General features: G+C 32.9%; 2 protein-coding genes across 12 annotated transcripts; one reads left to right on the plus strand and one right to left on the minus strand.

Moving 5' to 3' along the window:
* Window positions 1-725: 725 nt before the first annotated feature.
* LOC110734277 lies at window positions 726-6408 on the minus strand. Of its 11 annotated transcripts, none has more exons than XM_021914402.1 (8): window positions 6080-6262; window positions 3468-3528; window positions 3078-3158; window positions 2879-2989; window positions 2689-2761; window positions 2278-2360; window positions 2079-2138; window positions 726-1247 (listed from the first exon to the last, which is right to left on the minus strand). In XM_021914402.1, the coding sequence occupies exons 4-8, from the start codon at window positions 2957-2959 to the stop codon at window positions 762-764; spliced, it is 783 nt and encodes a 260-aa protein (XP_021770094.1). In that variant the 5' UTR covers window positions 2960-2989; window positions 3078-3158; window positions 3468-3528; window positions 6080-6262; the 3' UTR covers window positions 726-761. The 11 variants fall into 11 exon arrangements, with proteins under 11 accessions (XP_021770094.1, XP_021770103.1, XP_021770060.1 ...); XM_021914411.1 differs by having other exon boundaries at window positions 3413-3528; XM_021914368.1 differs by having other exon boundaries at window positions 3468-4977.
* A 1551-nt stretch (window positions 6409-7959) lies between these two features.
* On the plus strand, window positions 7960-15786 carry LOC110734387 (probable galacturonosyltransferase 14). The gene is made up of 6 exons (XM_021914526.1): window positions 7960-8795; window positions 10242-10294; window positions 10381-10536; window positions 12110-12700; window positions 13268-13570; window positions 14737-15786. Exons 1-6 carry the CDS (start codon window positions 8582-8584, stop codon window positions 15019-15021), a joined length of 1602 nt encoding a protein of 533 aa, XP_021770218.1. The 5' UTR covers window positions 7960-8581; the 3' UTR covers window positions 15022-15786.
* Window positions 15787-16938: the final 1152 nt, after the last annotated feature.

Below are 16938 nucleotides of genomic sequence, written 5' to 3' on the forward strand. Positions count from 1 at the left end.
TTGGTTTCATTCAATGCATTATTGTGAATGTATGGAAGATTGGAGCTCGAAGAAGCAACTGACATAGCGGTTGTGTTAATGATGATCAATGATTTTTCGAATTTTATGTAGAAATTGGGAAAGAATGATTATTTAGTAGTTGATGAAAATGGAAGACATTAAAAGTTTTAGAGATCGAAGGAAAATGAGGTGCATGAAAATGATCGACTCAAACAATACTTTTCCTTTTGCAAAAGCTAATCTCATACTAATCACATTCATATGTGAAATACATTGTACTCAATTGGTCATCTACACATACAATTGCTTATACAATTGCAAAAGCAAGATAAGTATGATTCATGAAATTGTTCCTTTTTTGAGGTCTTCGTGATTTTGTTTAGGTTAAGATTATAGAGGCGTTTTAATTTAAAAGTTGTTAGAAGGGGTAGTGTTAAAGCTTGTAAGATAAGTAAAATTCGATTGTAATATTCGTGGTTGTATTAGGGTGTTGTAATAGCAAGGATACAAGAATTTGTAAGTACTAACAAGGAATAGTGATAAAGTTTCTATAGAGATATATGTATGGAAAAACAATTGATATAAGTGAAGTTATCTAGAATTTGTTAGAATTTAATGATTTTTAAAAAAATATACTATTGTTTTAGATATTATTTCAGAACATAATATGGTTTATTGAGTACCTAATTAATTTCGAAGAGCTTTATTTTAAAATGATTGTGATTATAAGGATTAGTAATAAGGAAATGCAATCTTAGAGGTTAAAGTAATGTAAAATGGATTAAATATAAAATATATAAAAGAATTGTATACATATTTTTTAGACTATTTAAAGTAGAAAATTTTCGAGTGGTTCTTCTATTGAAAATTATAATTGTTAGAGTTTGTAACTGATACAGTACATTTAAAGAGCTGTTTAGTGAACTAAGCTGGTTCTTGCAAAAAACTTGTTCTTGATACCCCTCATGTACTGCTTTTCTTGGAGTACCGGAGGACCTTTCAATTGGTGGATAATCTAGGACCTCCAAATAAAAATAAATAAATAAATATAAATACATAAAATATAAAAAATTAGATGCTATGACTGGGTTGTGCAAAAGTGTGTTTTCTATACTTCTCTTTTTTTGGGTGTGGGAGGGGGGATGGGTCAGAAATCTGAAGGCTACTTTCTTCTCGTTATCTCTGTACACCATGCTCTTTAATGGAAGGAACAAAACAGCATATAAGCATAGTTGCCTAAGCTCGTCCTGAAATGATTAAAACGGGACAACAATAAAATATGCAAAAACCCGAGATCAAGTAAAAAATGACTGATAATGAAGTACAAAACCTGAACCAGTAGCAACAAAAAAATTATATATTTTGTCCTCAATTGTTCAATAAAAAATTACTAAGCTCTTCAGAGACAAAGTACACAATAAAGAAGTTTAGCACTTCATAGTGTTTATACATCTACCAGCAGTCCACAGTACTGAAAATCATATTCATGTTCCACGGTCAGGACCATTGTCCCGGATAAAAAAAAAATACAGTTCAAAGATTACAAATATATATTTCATATATACTTGTATAGTTGTATAGAAATGGAAAACATATAGACGCATAGTTCAAAGGTCAACAACAAAGTCTTAATCTTAATGTACTTGGCGTTAACTTGCAAGTGCAAATCCACCAACTCTACAAAATTTTAGCTTAGTTTAAGAGCATAACAGCAGTCATAATATAGTATCTAAATAACTGCAAGAGATACACTCATAAGCTTTTGGCCAACTATCAGCATCTGCAATATGATGAGATGAAATAATGCAGATTGACATTTAAGATAAGAGTTCCCAATGAATGAACCAGCCTCCATGTTCTACCCATGAAAGCAAGACAAAGCCAGTTTTCTGAATTCTGAAGTAATATAACTTCAAGAGTTCATACTTAATAAACACTGCTCAACTTATCTTGTAAGGCAAAAAATACTTCAGTATTATGTAAACTGAAGGAAAAAGAACAAGTGAACAACTATAGATCGGAAATTCTTGCATGAAATATGGGACATCAGCATCTAACAACAAAAAGGAAACACATACTCTGTCAAGAAAAAGGCTTCTCTTCATACTATTCTTAAATAATGCAAGTTGAAGTTCTTCCTGATCATCATAATTGATAATTGTATTAGAATAAAGAAACAATAATAACTTGATATAGCAATAATATAATACATAACAACTCTTCATTTGCTACCATATAAAACAGATTATCACTTATACGTCAAGGATATTTATATACCTTTTGAATAAAACCATCTTTGACAACAGAGTTGCTGAGTTTATTGAATAAGTCATATAAAAGATCCACTTCATCCTCAGTAACTGCAACACAAAACAATCAATAAATTATCAAATTATAAATATTTATTTTGTCTAAAATATTTAGGTAATTTTGGGCATAGCTTCTTTATTTAATTTAAAAAAAAAAAAAAAAAACCGAAAAAGAAGTATGTAACATTACTTTTGTGAAAGAAAAAGAAAAACCTTTCAAAAAATATGGAGTAAAAAGATCATATTTTGTACCAAAAATCAAAATATTGTGCCAAATATTTCAGAAGTACCAACTCCGAGTCCAACATAATTTCTAAGTTATGGCAACACATATATAAGAGTACAAGTCTTCTACTTATAAAAGTAATGCAAAATTTACCTTTTTTCATCTTCGATATTCCCATCTTCGGTTTGTTTTTCCTCGTCCATTTCCTCATCGTCTTCATTGTCCACTTCCAGAAAATATTTCCGATAAATGTTACTATTGTCAGGATCTTCTGTTGCTTCACAAGACAACTACAAATGGCACAAGGCTCAAACCAGGCAGGCTAAAATGAATAAAAACTTACATCATCTTCAGTGACTGGTTCTCCAGGAACAGTTAAAGGAATTGGCTCAGGCTCCAGCTCTTTTTTATAAATTTTCTTCATCTCTTCTGCAACAGCTTGTGCCAAGGAGTCCTAAAATGCTCATTGATTAAAATTAAGTAAACGTTTGATGTGGTTAAAACCGCAAGACAATAAGAGATATTGGGTAATAACTAATAACCTTGTGACTCTCATCCTCTGGATTAAAAGAGCATCCTTGAGGCTCAACTTCAACTGCTGGAATTTGTGAAGGTTAACCTTTCTGTAAATCAAACAATTCATAATGGACACCAGTCAGACAAGGGAGCTAGATCATACGCAGCCAGATATAAAAAGAATCAAGTAATAGATTCTGTGCATCAAATATATATCTAAAATCAAGGGATCTCATAAGAGACTTTGACCCAAAGATCAACAGAAAAGATATCCAAATTTGACAAGCCAAATACTTTACATAACATGGGTAACAGTGTAAGCACCTTTTAATGGGAAATAAATAATCAAATGTCTACATACTTAAGGATGGGAAGCACAATAAGCGGAGTGAATCATTAGATGATTAGGTTACCACCTTTCCTCTTCATCTTCTTCATCTTGTAATTGTCGAAGTGCTTTTTACCCACCGTCCCCAACTGATTAACAAGCAAGCACATTATCTTCATTCTCCAAGAAAACAGATTATAAATTGATTTAATAAAGCTTCAGAAAGTAATGACCAATGGCAACAAAAGGTAATCATGGAAAATGATAAAGGTGGTTAGTGTTTTCCTAGTATCTACCCACTAATAGCAGCTGTTCATCAGATCAAAACTCAAAGAAAACCTTGACAGTTATATTACCACGTGTTAGCTCTTTCTTTCACATCCTCTTCATTTTCATAAATATAAACTGATACTACCCATAGACAAGCCTTATTTTGATTTAGATTGTTTGTTTGCCCCAATTTTTGGTTTATTCTTTGAATGTAGAATATGATCAAGTTTATTTTGTAATTTACACCTAGCTAAATGTCCAGAATTCAACAACTAATACAAAAATGCACACAATTGATAGAAAAATAAGCACTATAATACAAAACCCAAAGCAAATTTAAGGAGTAAGAGATAACCAAGAGGAACCCTTGCTTTCCAAGAGTCCAGTAATACTGAAGACAGCATCAGCAGAGAATCAATTCAATCCACCATAACAAATTCAAAACAAAAATAGCAAAATCACAAGAAACAAAGGGTTAAGTATTTATCAGTCAATCGAGGAACCTTTATAGCGATACTACTAAAACCTGCACACTTATTAATACTACATCATCAGATTGGAGGTGCAATTGGAGGTGAAGGTGAATCAACCGTAATGATTATGGGCTTAGGATGTGGCATTTCTCTTCCCATTTCTGGCAGCTTCTATGGCTTCCTTGTTCACGGAATTTTTGTAGTTTGGTTCATACTTGTAATCTAATTTTATTGTGGATTTTGTTTCAAATTGAGATGTTGGAATAAGCAGTAGGAAGCTCTCATCAGAATTTAGCATAGCTTATGAGTTAATACTTTGAACTTATCTAAACTCAAGGTCAAAACAAAATTAGAAAAAAGCATAATACAACCAAGATCAATCTACAAATGTAGATAGTGTTAACTACGTGTACTCATGGCTAATTTAGTATATTGCACTAAAATTTCTGTGAATGAAAATGGATGGTAAATACATATTCCATATAGGATCAGCAGTTCAGCACATCACAAATATCAGTACACGCAGCCACGCAGGCACGAGCACAGACACACACACACACACACACACAGTCAAGAACTAAAGGTGAATAGCAACTCACTAAATTGTGAAAGGTTTAGATACTAAAGAAAAGGAATTATATGATAAATAACCCCAAAAACTGAGAACAATAATACATTATGCAATCAAGCATTATAGACTCACGGCGTTTTTGTCTGCATTGTCCTCAGGATCCTGCTGCAAGGTTTCTTCAACAAAATGGGGTTGAGAACAGCAAGTTGAGTTCAATCAAGTCATCTACATCTTCTGGCAGCTGATCTAACGTTGTTGGTTTTGTCATTTTTAGAGTTTAAATGCTGAAATTGGTTCAGATTGTGTACTTCAGATTTTTTTTATCAAAATAGTAAGAAAAACATGTTTTGTTCCTCGAAGTTGCCATTTTCAAAAATGTAAAGAAAATTCTATCAATCTTTTACAAAAAAATATGATGAAAATTAAAATTACCCATAATTTAACAACAAACGATTAAATGTAGCCTTTATCTTTTTATCATTCCTTAATTGTGGGTAACTTTTTTAACTTACAAAGTAATTAAGTAACAAATCTAAGTACCCATTTTACGTAAGATCATCATATTCATCAAATGACATAAAAAAATTGACAAAATTACTAAGAATATGAAATAATTAGTAAAGAAAAAACGAAAACAATTAAATGAAAGAACCCAAGAAAATTGAGAAAATTCGATGAAATTGTAGTAAAAGAAGTAAGAATAAGAGGTAAATGAAGATAAAAATGTAGAATATAAATGAATACAAAGTCCGCACTTCTGCTTCTTCCTTATTCATTAATGATCTTGCTCACTATAAGCTTGACTTTGTATACAATCGAAATTCAGATTATAATTAAGAAGAATTACCAAAAAAAACATAGAAAAGAAAGGAAAAAAGAGGAGAAATAGCCCAAAAAAAAAACACAGTCAACATTCATATTAAAGATTAGATGAAAATTGAACCAATTTGAACAAGAAAGAGAAAGGAGAGATAGAATTGTACCTGGAGATCAACAATCCTGTGACAAATCAGACAATAATACTACTAACAATAATAATAAAAAAAAATCAACCTAAAACAAACGATAAATCACTCAAATTCAACCCAAAAAAACCACCACACAATCAAAGAAGGCACTAAAATTCAACCCAAAAAACGAAAATAAATAGAACAAATAAACCCTTAAAAAATCGAAAAACAATCGAACAAATAAACCCAATAAATCGAAAACAAATCGATCAAATAAACCCCATTAAAAACGAAACAATTTCGCACAAATACACCCACAAAGATTCAAGCCCAAAAATTCGGAAACATAGAACATATATGCAAAAAATCCACGACAATCGAACAAGTAAAGCCTAAAAATTTGAAACTAAATCGAGAAAGAGAAACGAGATCAAACCTGATGAATGTGATGATCGGAAAATCTTCCACAACCTCAGACTCGAAAAATCGTCGAAAGGGATGATAATACAGAGGTTTCTCTCTCTAGGTTTCTCTCTCCTTCCCCTTTTTCCTTCTGAGATGAAAATACAGAGGGGGAAATGGGAACAGCAGCAGAGTAAAGGCCAAGTAAGGGTGAGAGAGTAAGTCGGTTGGAGAGCAGCAGGCAACAAACAATAGGAATAAGGGGCAAAATGGGCAATGCATTAATGTTGGGGGCAAGGCTGTAATAGCACCACACAGCACTATTCACAAGCTACAGTATTTACATTTGCATGTTTATAAGGTTTAAGGATAAGAAAATTCACTTATCACAGGTTACTTTTCTTTTGAGGAAGCTTGATCTTCTTTATAAACAAAATTTGTACGTAGTACAATTTTTTTATAGTCATGACATATTTGTAAATAAATCAACTATTGTGGGTTTATTTTTATTATGTAAATAAATCAACTGTCCATTTTTATTAAAAAATTATTTTATATACAATTTTGCCATTTGATAATCATATCTTATTTATCAAAAAAGATAATCATATTTTATTTATCAAAGAGATAAATTTGTATTTTCTCCTTTTACTCTGTACCCTGTGTCATTAATAATACTTACCCACTACCTACCAAATAAACCAATTGGTTGTTGGTGTAGTGATGATTGAGACTACACTTGATAGGGAGGACTCGTATTCAATCCCCGCAACAAGAATCGGGAGAAGACTGGAACCTAACCTGCCAGAACTGATCCGAATTCGGATTAGCCTAAAGGGTGAAACGGGTAGAACACCAAAATAAAAAATGACCTTTGAATCATTGATATAATTACTTTGATTATAGTATTATTTACCATAGTATTATTTACCAATAAATAAAAATTTTAAGTTGCCATCTTAAATATTTTTGGATTAGTGTTTATATATATTTTCACTATGTATCAATTTTTTTTAACTTATTAATGAAAGCTTACAAATATTAATGGTTAAAGTTGTGCATTGACTCGTTTGCCAGTCAAATTGTTGTGATTAATTATGAAACAAAAAAATTATAATATTCCGTAAAAACACTAAAATACCAACTATCACACAATTAATTAAGAAGTTAACTAAAAATTCCTTAAATCTTATACCAATCGAAATGTGTCAACTAATTGGATGTAGAGCAACCAAAAATTTATTTTTGTTGTTATCTTATACTCCGTAATGTCTAAGATATTATTTTATAGAGTTCTACATATTTATAGCTATCATAATAAAATCATAATAATATTATTGAAAGCTCGCTAATCATTAGCCAACAATCATACATATTTTACATTTTTTCACCTTTTTTCCTTTTTTTTTTTTTTTTTTGACAAGATCCATTTCTCACTACAAACATACAACTACAAAACCTTAAAACCTTCCATAATTTAATTAAAATAAATAAAATTTGAATCTTATGCTTGTCCATAAACATAGGAGAAAGAAAGGTCTAAAATGAGCAGAATTTCTCCCTCACTTCCCTCTTTCCAACTTCCTCCAATCTCGAGGTCAAACCCCTTTGCCGACGGCCCCCGATCCAGCCAACCGATCCGAACACGGCATTCCATTTCAATCTTATTGACTTTTTACTCTAAATCTCACCTTTCTCATTAATTATTTAATCATACATTTTATTTTTATTTTATTTATCTATTATTTAATTATTCATACATTTCTATTTAATTAATTAATAAATTTAATAAATACATCTTAAAATCAATTTATAATTTTTGTAAAATTAAAAATACAGTAAAGAAGAAAAAAAAAACCCCGAAAGAACGAGGAAAATTAAACAAACAAAATTTCATTATTTTTGTTTTCTTTTTTCATTTTTTATCGGATTTTCCTTTGTTTTTCTTCCCTTGTTCCCAATCTCTCTCTAGTTTCTCTCTCTACCCCGATCCATCCATGACAGAGTAGACTAAAAAAGCTTCAGCTTATTTACCCTCTTTCCCTTCTTTCCTTCAATGCTGATTTTCAATTACTCAAACAACTAATTTCCCAAAAGAAAAATATTTAAAAAAAATTGAAAACCCCACTTAACCAAATCCAACAACAAAGAAAGAAATTATTCCGTCATCACAGAATAATTTCATTTCATATCATTTTTCATATTATAATATAATATAAATCAATCCCAACTTGTTGAATCTGAGCAACAAGATTAAAAACTAGGGTGGGTTGTTGTTTTTCTTGACAACAAGGGATTGTTGTTATTTATTTATTTATTTTTTGAAGGGGTTTGAAAAAAAAAAGAGGGATCATTGTTGATCGGATGTTGGAGAGGTTGTCGAGGGGAGATGGGTCGAGGGGAAACCGATAATAGGAGAATTGAATATACAACCAAAATCGAATGAACCCGAGCAACAGCAGGAACAGAATTTATTATGTTATGTTTGTTGTAGTTGTTTGATAGTTATATATAGAGAATTGGTTAGAGGACGAGGATGCAGCTGCACTTGTCGCCGAGCATGAGAAGTATAACTATATCATCGAGCAATGGTGGGTTCGTTGACTTGATGAAGATCAAAGTAGCTGCTCGTCACATTTCATATCGTACCCTTTTTCATACAATCCTCATTCTTGCTTTTTTGTTGCCGTTCGTCTTCATTCTTACTGCTCTTGTTACTCTTGAAGGTGTCAACAATTGTTCTTCTTTAGGTATGATTTTGATTCCATTATTTTCTGGATCTTGGTTTTCATTTTCGTTTGATTTGGTTGTGTATCGATTTGCATTGATTGGAATTGGAATCTGATTGTTTGGATTTGTGGGTGTGTTTGTTTTCGATTTCTTGAATTCGATTGACATGGAATCACTTTGATTAGGATGGTTTTGGGGTTGCCGACACTTGGTTGATTTCTGATTTCTTGGTTTTTTTGGGTTTGAGTTAGGTTAGTTTTGGGTATAAGCGATTGTGTTTGTTCCCATTGTGTTGATTGGGATTGGATTATTAATCGTTGTTGAGCTTTTTGTGATCTTTAGTATTGTTTTAGGTTGCTGCTTTAGACGGCAATCGTTGCAATCACTAGGTGTTTTGGGCGTTACTAATTACTATAGCAGTATAACTGAAATCACCGTTTTGATTTTTATTTGTATCTTGCACAACCCTCTGTTTCTTTCTCTCTCTAGTGAGATACTGTCGTTGGTTTATTGATTTTTGTATATAATTGTTGGTATTTAGATATATATGGATGTATCCTGTAATGCAATTGGTAAGATTTAATGCATAGATGCGCTTACACTTGTTCATGAAATCAGAGATGGTCCCGGTGTTGTTTTATCATTGATTAAAGTGTGATCAGCGATCTTATAATTGTGAAGATGCCTAATGAGTTGAGCTGATGCCTAATCTAGTTCTAGGGCACATGTTTTCACAGGGGTTTTGTATATTTTGCAATATAGCAGGGAGCATGTCTTAACTCGCTAGCATTTGAATAATTGAACCTGACATTCACCATAGTTCACCTCCTTTCGGAAGGGAGAGAAAGAAAGAAAGTGAGAGAAGTAAAGGAAAGAATGTTTGCTCATTCAATGGTTCTTGCAATGTTTTATTGCTTTTTTGTACTGTGCACTGGGGCAATATTATATTTGAAATTTTGTTAACATGGCTTGAACATTACTTTGAATGATATATATGTTTCACGTTGATCTATTTTGGTGGCCTCTATTATTGTGCGCTTTGTAAAGTTTTATCCCTCTATTTCTTATCTTAGATAGAGCCGTTGAAATTTTGAGGTGTAAAGCAGTTACAGAGGAAAGGTTGTACTTACCATTATGGCTTAAATTTTTTGTGAAATCACACATAACCTTGAAAGGCTGCTACATTGTATCTTGTGTCTCTCTTGAGTTTCTTTCTTGTCTATTAGTGTGTTTGCATGCCGACCTCCGGTTCATTTGAGTGTTTGTCAAATAATTATAGCTTAATTCAAAGGCCACAACTATTATATATAAACTAATCTATTATTCTGCTGTCATGTGCAATTTTCTGCTGGCTTTTCTTCTGGATAAAAAAAAATTAACCTTGTTTTTGCTTGATCTACTATTCTGTACGGCCAACTATTCAAGGAAGCTATGATTTTGACTTTTGTCTTTCCATTATGTTTCAGATTGTTTAGGTAGGCGTTTTGGTCCCAGGCTACTCGGTAGAGATGATTCAGGGGTATTAATTTTGTGCATGTTATTGTATTATAGTTTTTCTTATGTGAAGCAAATTTACTTTTTCTCATTCTCTTTTTGTTGCAACAGAGGCTGGTTAGAGATTTCTACAAAATTCTTAATCAGGTCAATGGTGAAGAGATGCCATCTGGTCTAAAGCTTCCAGATTCATACAGTCAACTTGTGTCTGATATGAAGAACAACCAATATGACGCAAAAACCTTTGGTTTCATCTTAAAAGGAACGGTATGTATTGCTCTTTCATATCACGAAGCCTATGTTCTGGTCTTCAGCTTACATTATTTGTGGAAGTTTGCATGAAGATAGATCTTGTGGATGTATATCTTTCTAACTTTTCTCAGTTGAAATTGTGTATATTACACTTACGAGAATGCATATGGTAAACTAAAGTATGCAGAAATGTCATTATTATATTGTTTTGGAATATATGGAGACACAACTTTTTATTTATATAATCTTTGGTAAACTAAAGTATGCAGAAATGTCATTATAATATTGTTTTGGAATATATGGAGACAAAACTTTTTATTATATAATATTTAGAGAGTTCAGGTACTCTATTATTGTTTCTTCTCCTGCAACATTAATTACAGATAGTTAAAACAAAGGAGCTCTTGATAATTTTCTTTTCGTTCAATACATTTTTTTACCATCATGAATAGTGGTCTGTTGGACTGATAAAACTAAGGTAGCAGTTACTTCCATTGCTAATTTGGTCTACATAAGACTTTTTCTTTCTAGAAGTTTAGAAAATTGTCACTGAAAAGTGAAAACCCAACAGGTATTCCTCTTGCAACATAAGTTACTGTTTTTAAAATTTAGAATGTCATATATATTCCCTAACTTTTGTTGTTTAGTAGTATATTTATACTGTTACGAAGAGAGAAATATGGCATTTTGGGACGATAAAAGATAGGAATGTCATTTATAACCAACTAAGAGAATTTCCTGTTCTATTTTGACTATCAACTCTGATGTCCATGAATATTTGTCTTCATAATCTTTGTTAGCAACTAGCCTTCCCTTATGTTTCTGAAATGTACATAATTTGTTAAACTGTGTAATTTGTAGTAGTGCTTCCAACACTTGTGGGCTAATTCAAAGTATTTAGGTAGCGAATTGTTCTCCTATCACCTGTTCCATGTATTATAGCAAATCGCGGAATTTGAGACACTGACATAGAGGATGAAAATCTATCTGCACTTTCTGGATCTCTGGCCTGGTTGAAGGATTAGGTGACCTAAAAATTTTCAATGCAATAGATTGGAGACTCTCTGTTGTTTTCTGCATTGAGTACATTAGGCATGATGCTCTCTGTTCTAGAAACAAAGAGAGCAGCTGGAATGGAGAAACTAAGATCAATTATCGTGATTGAAATAATATTTGTTCTATATAGATTCTTAGAGTATGATGTGATGTTCACAAAGTAAAACAAAAAAGTGATTTGGGTGACTCTGTAGCTTTTGTAATTTTATGGTTATAGGGCATTTGTGACTTCTTTTGTTTTATTACATTACATCAAATAAAGGTGGGTGGTAGTCATTCCTCTCATAAATAATATAAAGTTTTAGAACTTATGTTTCTATCAATTATGATGCACGCGATGGTTGTCTTTTGGTGTGGTTCATTAACTATAATGGAAGGTCTTCTCTGATTACAATCTATGTTATGGCCTTGTAGCTAATATTGGTGTTTGATCTCCAACAATAACATATCTAGATATGCTAATGATTATTTGTGTTTATGTTTGTGTATGGTAATGAAGTGATTGTTAACGATATAAATTGTTACTTAACAGATAGAGAAATTTGGAAGAGAAATTAGGGAAGCTAAGTTTGCAGAGCTGATGAACAAACACTTTGCTGCTAGTTCAATTCCAAAAGGCATCCATTGTTTGTCTCTGCGTTTGACTGATGAGTACTCTTCTAATGCTCATGCTCGCAAACAATTGCCCCCTCCGGAGTTGCTCCCACTGCTATCTGACAATTCCATGTACCATTTTGTTTTGTCCACGGATAATATTTTGGCTGCTTCAGTGGTGGTTGCTTCTGCTGTGCAGTCATCTTTGAAACCTGAGAAAATAGTCTTTCATGTTATCACTGACAAGAAAACTTATGCTGGCATGCATTCTTGGTTTGCTCTAAATCCTGTCTCACCTGCAATTGTTGAGGTAAAAGGTGTCCACCAGTTTGACTGGTTAACCAGAGAGAACATTCCAGTTCTGGAAGCTATAGAGAGCCATAATGGAATACGTAATTACTATCATGGAAACCATGTGACAGGAGCCAATCTCAGCGAGACTACTCCAAGAACTTTTGCTTCAAAATTACAGGCGAGAAGTCCAAAATACATTTCATTGCTCAACCATATCCGGATCTATTTACCTGAGGTAATTGTCTGAGGCACATTATTTGTTTGACTTTGATGACTGTGTATTTATTTTGTTGGGATTGATGCTATAAAATTTTATGGATTGAGTGAAATTCTGAAACAAATATGAGAAACACAAAGACTAATTTCCTGAAAAAGAAAGGGATAGTGGATGCAAGAGAGCTTGGAAATCTTACTCTAAATATAAGTATCTGCTGATTGATCTCAAAAGTTGAATTTGTTAGTGAATGTCAATTCATGTCTTCCTGTCCATTTCTTCAAACTTCATTTTTCTCATTGTCCCACTCCAGCCCCAATACCTTTTGAAGGAAATTGGAAGAGTGAACACCTATTTTGCCCTCTTGTAAACTATCTTCCCATTTAGGCAGGCTTGTGCAAAACACCTTGCTGATTATGATTTTCTTTTCATGATTTGATATCTCTTGAGGCTTCTTGTTTGTGCATCTTATAACAGTTTTTTTATGAGTACTCTGTAGCGTGTGTATTAATACTTGTTTAAGGTGCATTAAGCCATGTTAGTGTAAACCAAGCTGGTTTTTAATTTCATAACATGGTTTTGGAGCAGCTATTCCCAAATCTCGACAAGATAGTATTTTTGGATGATGATGTGGTAATTCAGCGTGACCTAGCTCCTCTTTGGGATATTGACCTTGAGGGGAAGGTAAATGGAGCTGTAGAGACTTGTAGAGGTGCAGACGAGTGGGTGATGTCCAAGACATTCAGAAATTATTTCAATTTCTCCCACCCTCTCATATCACAGAATTTGAATCCTGATGAATGTGCATGGGCCTATGGGATGAACGTATTTGATCTGCGTGCGTGGAGAAAGGCAAGAATAAGGGATACTTATCACTCTTGGCTTAAGGAGGTAAAATTTTAAAAATGTTCTCAATTGTATTCTTCTGTGTGTTTCTGATTTACATATTCTTGGAGTTTATATGCTGAATCGGAAGAGAGAGAGAGAGAGAGAGAGAGAGAGAGGGGGGGGGGTGTGTGCCGGGATGCTGTGGCCATGAGGGAAATATGGTGGGGCATGGAAAAGCTATATTATCATGAAGTGTTTAATCTGCATCCCATTACTCTCGCACAACACCCCCCCCCCCCCCAACCACCACCAAAATTTGAATCAGAGACTTAAAGGGGCATACCAATAGGAAGTTGATGGTCATTGCTAATGCTCACCAAACCTGCAATTTTCTGAGCCCTCCTGTTTCTGTTTTTATCTGTCATATGCTGTTTGATAGGAATATTTTATTTTAGGTAGTAGTATAATGGTCGGTTGAGGCTGGGTGTGGTCTGAAGGCTCTGATCTTTAAAGAGTAATGTGTTGAATCTAGCCCTTTCAGACTTCTTTTCAAGTTCTCCTTTCTGAAAAAATAAGCAAATTATCAAGGAGGATTCTTGAAAAGACTAAAGACTTTCTAAGTTTGACATTTAGGTTTTTAGCTTCCCTCCCTTGTGGCTCTGTAGAAGCATGGGTCTTATAAGGATTGTAATGCATATATATGTAATAAAATGAATGGGAAACTTTGGGGTTCAATATGCTAATAGTTTCTGATAACCTTGCTTACTTTGTCAATATATATATATATTTTTTAATTCAGATTACATACACCTTTTTTACTTTATGCCATTAATGGGAGTTTATTTTTTGTTCATCGTTTTGTTCATAGAAATATAGAATTTATTACGCCTCAAAAAAAAAAAAAAAAAAAAAAAAAATACATACATACATATATATATATATATATATATATATATATATATATATATATATATATATATATATATATATATTAATTCATATGTTTAAGACTTCCTTCATGCCACACTACTTTTAGGTTCAGTCTTTGTCTTTTTTAATGACCCTTGTTTAATTGTATTAATTTTAGTGACAGCTTTTTTTTCAATCCTCATATTTGAAATAAGTAGACAATGTGGCACAGAAATTTGCAGATGATATGTGTCCTATAGATTTTTTGTTATACTGGCATTGAGTTGTGTGACATGGATTTTATGTTATTTATTGTGCAGAACTTGAATGCAAACCTTACCATGTGGAAACTTGGAACTCTGCCTCCAGCTTTGATTGCTTTTAAGGGCCATGTACATCCGATTGACCCATCTTGGCATATGCTCGGTTTGGGCTACCAGAATAAGACAAATCTTGAGAGTGTGAAGAAAGCGGCAGTTATTCATTACAACGGTCAGTCGAAACCATGGCTTCCAATTGGCTTCGATCATCTTCGACCCTTTTGGACCAAGTATGTCAACTATACAAATGATTTTATTAGAAATTGTCACATATTGGAGTCATAGTCGTCAGTCAGCTACATGAGAATCTGAAGAAAAAAAAAAGGCAGGATAAAAATGGATGTCTGCTTCTGATGTGTGTTTTCTAATGGGTAGAGAAGTGAAGGGAAGAGGCATCATAGAATTTGCCAAATGGTTAGATATTTGAGGTTTAAGACTCGGCAATGGCTTCTCAAATTAAAGGGGAGTAGCTGAGTTAGGGTGGAGACTAGCATGGCACAAGAATTCATTTTTTCCATCTGTAAAATAACAACTCTTGTTAATTCTTTTGGTTGAGAAAGGACAGTAATGCTCGTTCTGTGGGCTTCTCACGTCTTATGGGATATAGTTCAATAATTGAAGATACATACTACGCACAGAATATTCCCCTTCCTATAATTGCAGCTCAGTGCATCAAGCCGAAGGCCAAGTTGGACTTCATATGAGCTCCCCGATGGTGATGGTTCCTCATCTGCCAAGCAAAAGATCGGGATATAGTTAATTCTTTTTTCTCTTTAATATCATTTTTTGGTTCCTGTTATTTTCCATCAACTAGATTTCAGTTTTCCTACTTTTGGCTAGGGTAAGATTTGTCTTCTGCAACAGGTTCCTTGTAGTTGGGGATTAATCCTAGGTCATATCATTAAATTTTGCTTGTGTACGATTCTTGAGGGATATCTAAATGTGCAGAAATTCTTTCTCAAGTATCACAGACAACAATGCTTAGTTATACTACACCCCGAATCACTGTCTGTTTGGGTCCCTATTATTTTCCGCCACTAGATTCTTGAACGATGTTTAATCTGTGCAAATTTATATTTCTTTGAGTACTCGTGATTTTCATCGACAAGAATTCGTACATCTCATCTGAACAAAAGTTATGACTCATAAACTATCCCATAAACTGAAGGTTAGTGTACTGAATCAATGTTGGCCTTAAAAACCTTCTTGGCCTATAAATTTACCTTCATTAGGGATCTGCAGAGTCATCGAGTAGCAATGGGCAGTCCTTGGGGGTCGCCTTATTGTTTATTACGGGGTTCTATTGGTGGTTTATTATATGACACAATTTAAGAACCTATCAATGTCTTCGTAGCCTTAGTTTGATTTCCTTCATTAAAGCTTTGATTCTAAACCAAATATTTCAGGTTGATTACTTGCATTTTCGGTTTAGGTTTTAAATATTCAAATGCCACAATTAAAGTCCTTGAACATTCAAAGAATTTGTGAAGCACTAGTCCTCTACATTTCAGCAGACGTTTAAGACTTTGAGCCAAGGATGATGAGTAGGGTGGGTAGTTGATAATACTTGCTTTTCATTTGTGTTGAATAAGATGTTCTTAAATACATAGCTTCTTTCCTCATAAGAAACGTTCAAACACAAAATACTTTAAGTGCCGTATTCAAAACACATTTCCAAAATATTCTTATTCTATTAGTATCATTTTAAAGTACATTTATACTATAAAAATAATATAATTAAGGAATAACTTTTTTTAAGTATAGTCATTAGTAAATACCATTTTTTTTTTTTTTTTTTTTTTGGTGCTGAACGAGGAAGAAACCTTACAAACGAAATAACAAAGCAACACAAAGAGCAAACAAACAAACACAAAAAATAAAGCAAATAAACTCATTATCAAACAATTCAATTGTCCATGTGAGTTACACTTGTCGATATTCCTTTGAAATAATCTTTTAAACCCAATATATGATAGATAAAAGTGTACCTTAAATAAACTTAGGCTCCGTTTTATTTCAACGGAAAACAACTTTTTAGAAAAATGATTTTCTAGGGAAAACCTTAATTGTAAAAATAGTTTTTCTTTGTTTGTTTCCTTATAAAAAAAATTATACAGGAAGGAGAAAATATGAATGGAAAAGAGAAGATAGATGACAAGAGAAGTAAGGGATGTAAGGAGGAAAATGTTTAGAAGGAAAACA

Source organism: Chenopodium quinoa, unplaced genomic scaffold (assembly GCF_001683475.1).
Source record: "Chenopodium quinoa cultivar QQ74 unplaced genomic scaffold, ASM168347v1, whole genome shotgun sequence".
Classification (NCBI taxonomy): Eukaryota; Viridiplantae; Streptophyta; class Magnoliopsida; order Caryophyllales; family Amaranthaceae; genus Chenopodium; species Chenopodium quinoa.

Bases quoted from the DNA above. Each gene is read 5' to 3' on its own strand.
- LOC110734277 (XM_021914419.1), bottom strand. From the start codon at position 2,959: ATGAAGAAAATTTATAAAAAAGAGCTGGAGCCTGAGCCAATTCCTTTA. The intron at 2,762-2,878 runs GTAAGTTTTTAT...ATTTTCTGGAAG, and splicing joins AACCAGTCACTGAAGATGAT to TGGACAATGAAGACGATGAG. The intron at 1,248-2,078 runs GTATGTGTTTCC...TAATCATTTCAG, and splicing joins GAAGCCTTTTTCTTGACAGA to GACGAGCTTAGGCAACTATG.
- LOC110734387 (XM_021914526.1), top strand. From the start codon at position 8,582: ATGCAGCTGCACTTGTCGCCGAGCATGAGAAGTATAACTATATCATCG. The intron at 12,701-13,267 runs GTAATTGTCTGA...GTTTTGGAGCAG, and splicing joins TCCGGATCTATTTACCTGAG to CTATTCCCAAATCTCGACAA. The intron at 13,571-14,736 runs GTAAAATTTTAA...TTTATTGTGCAG, and splicing joins ATCACTCTTGGCTTAAGGAG to AACTTGAATGCAAACCTTAC.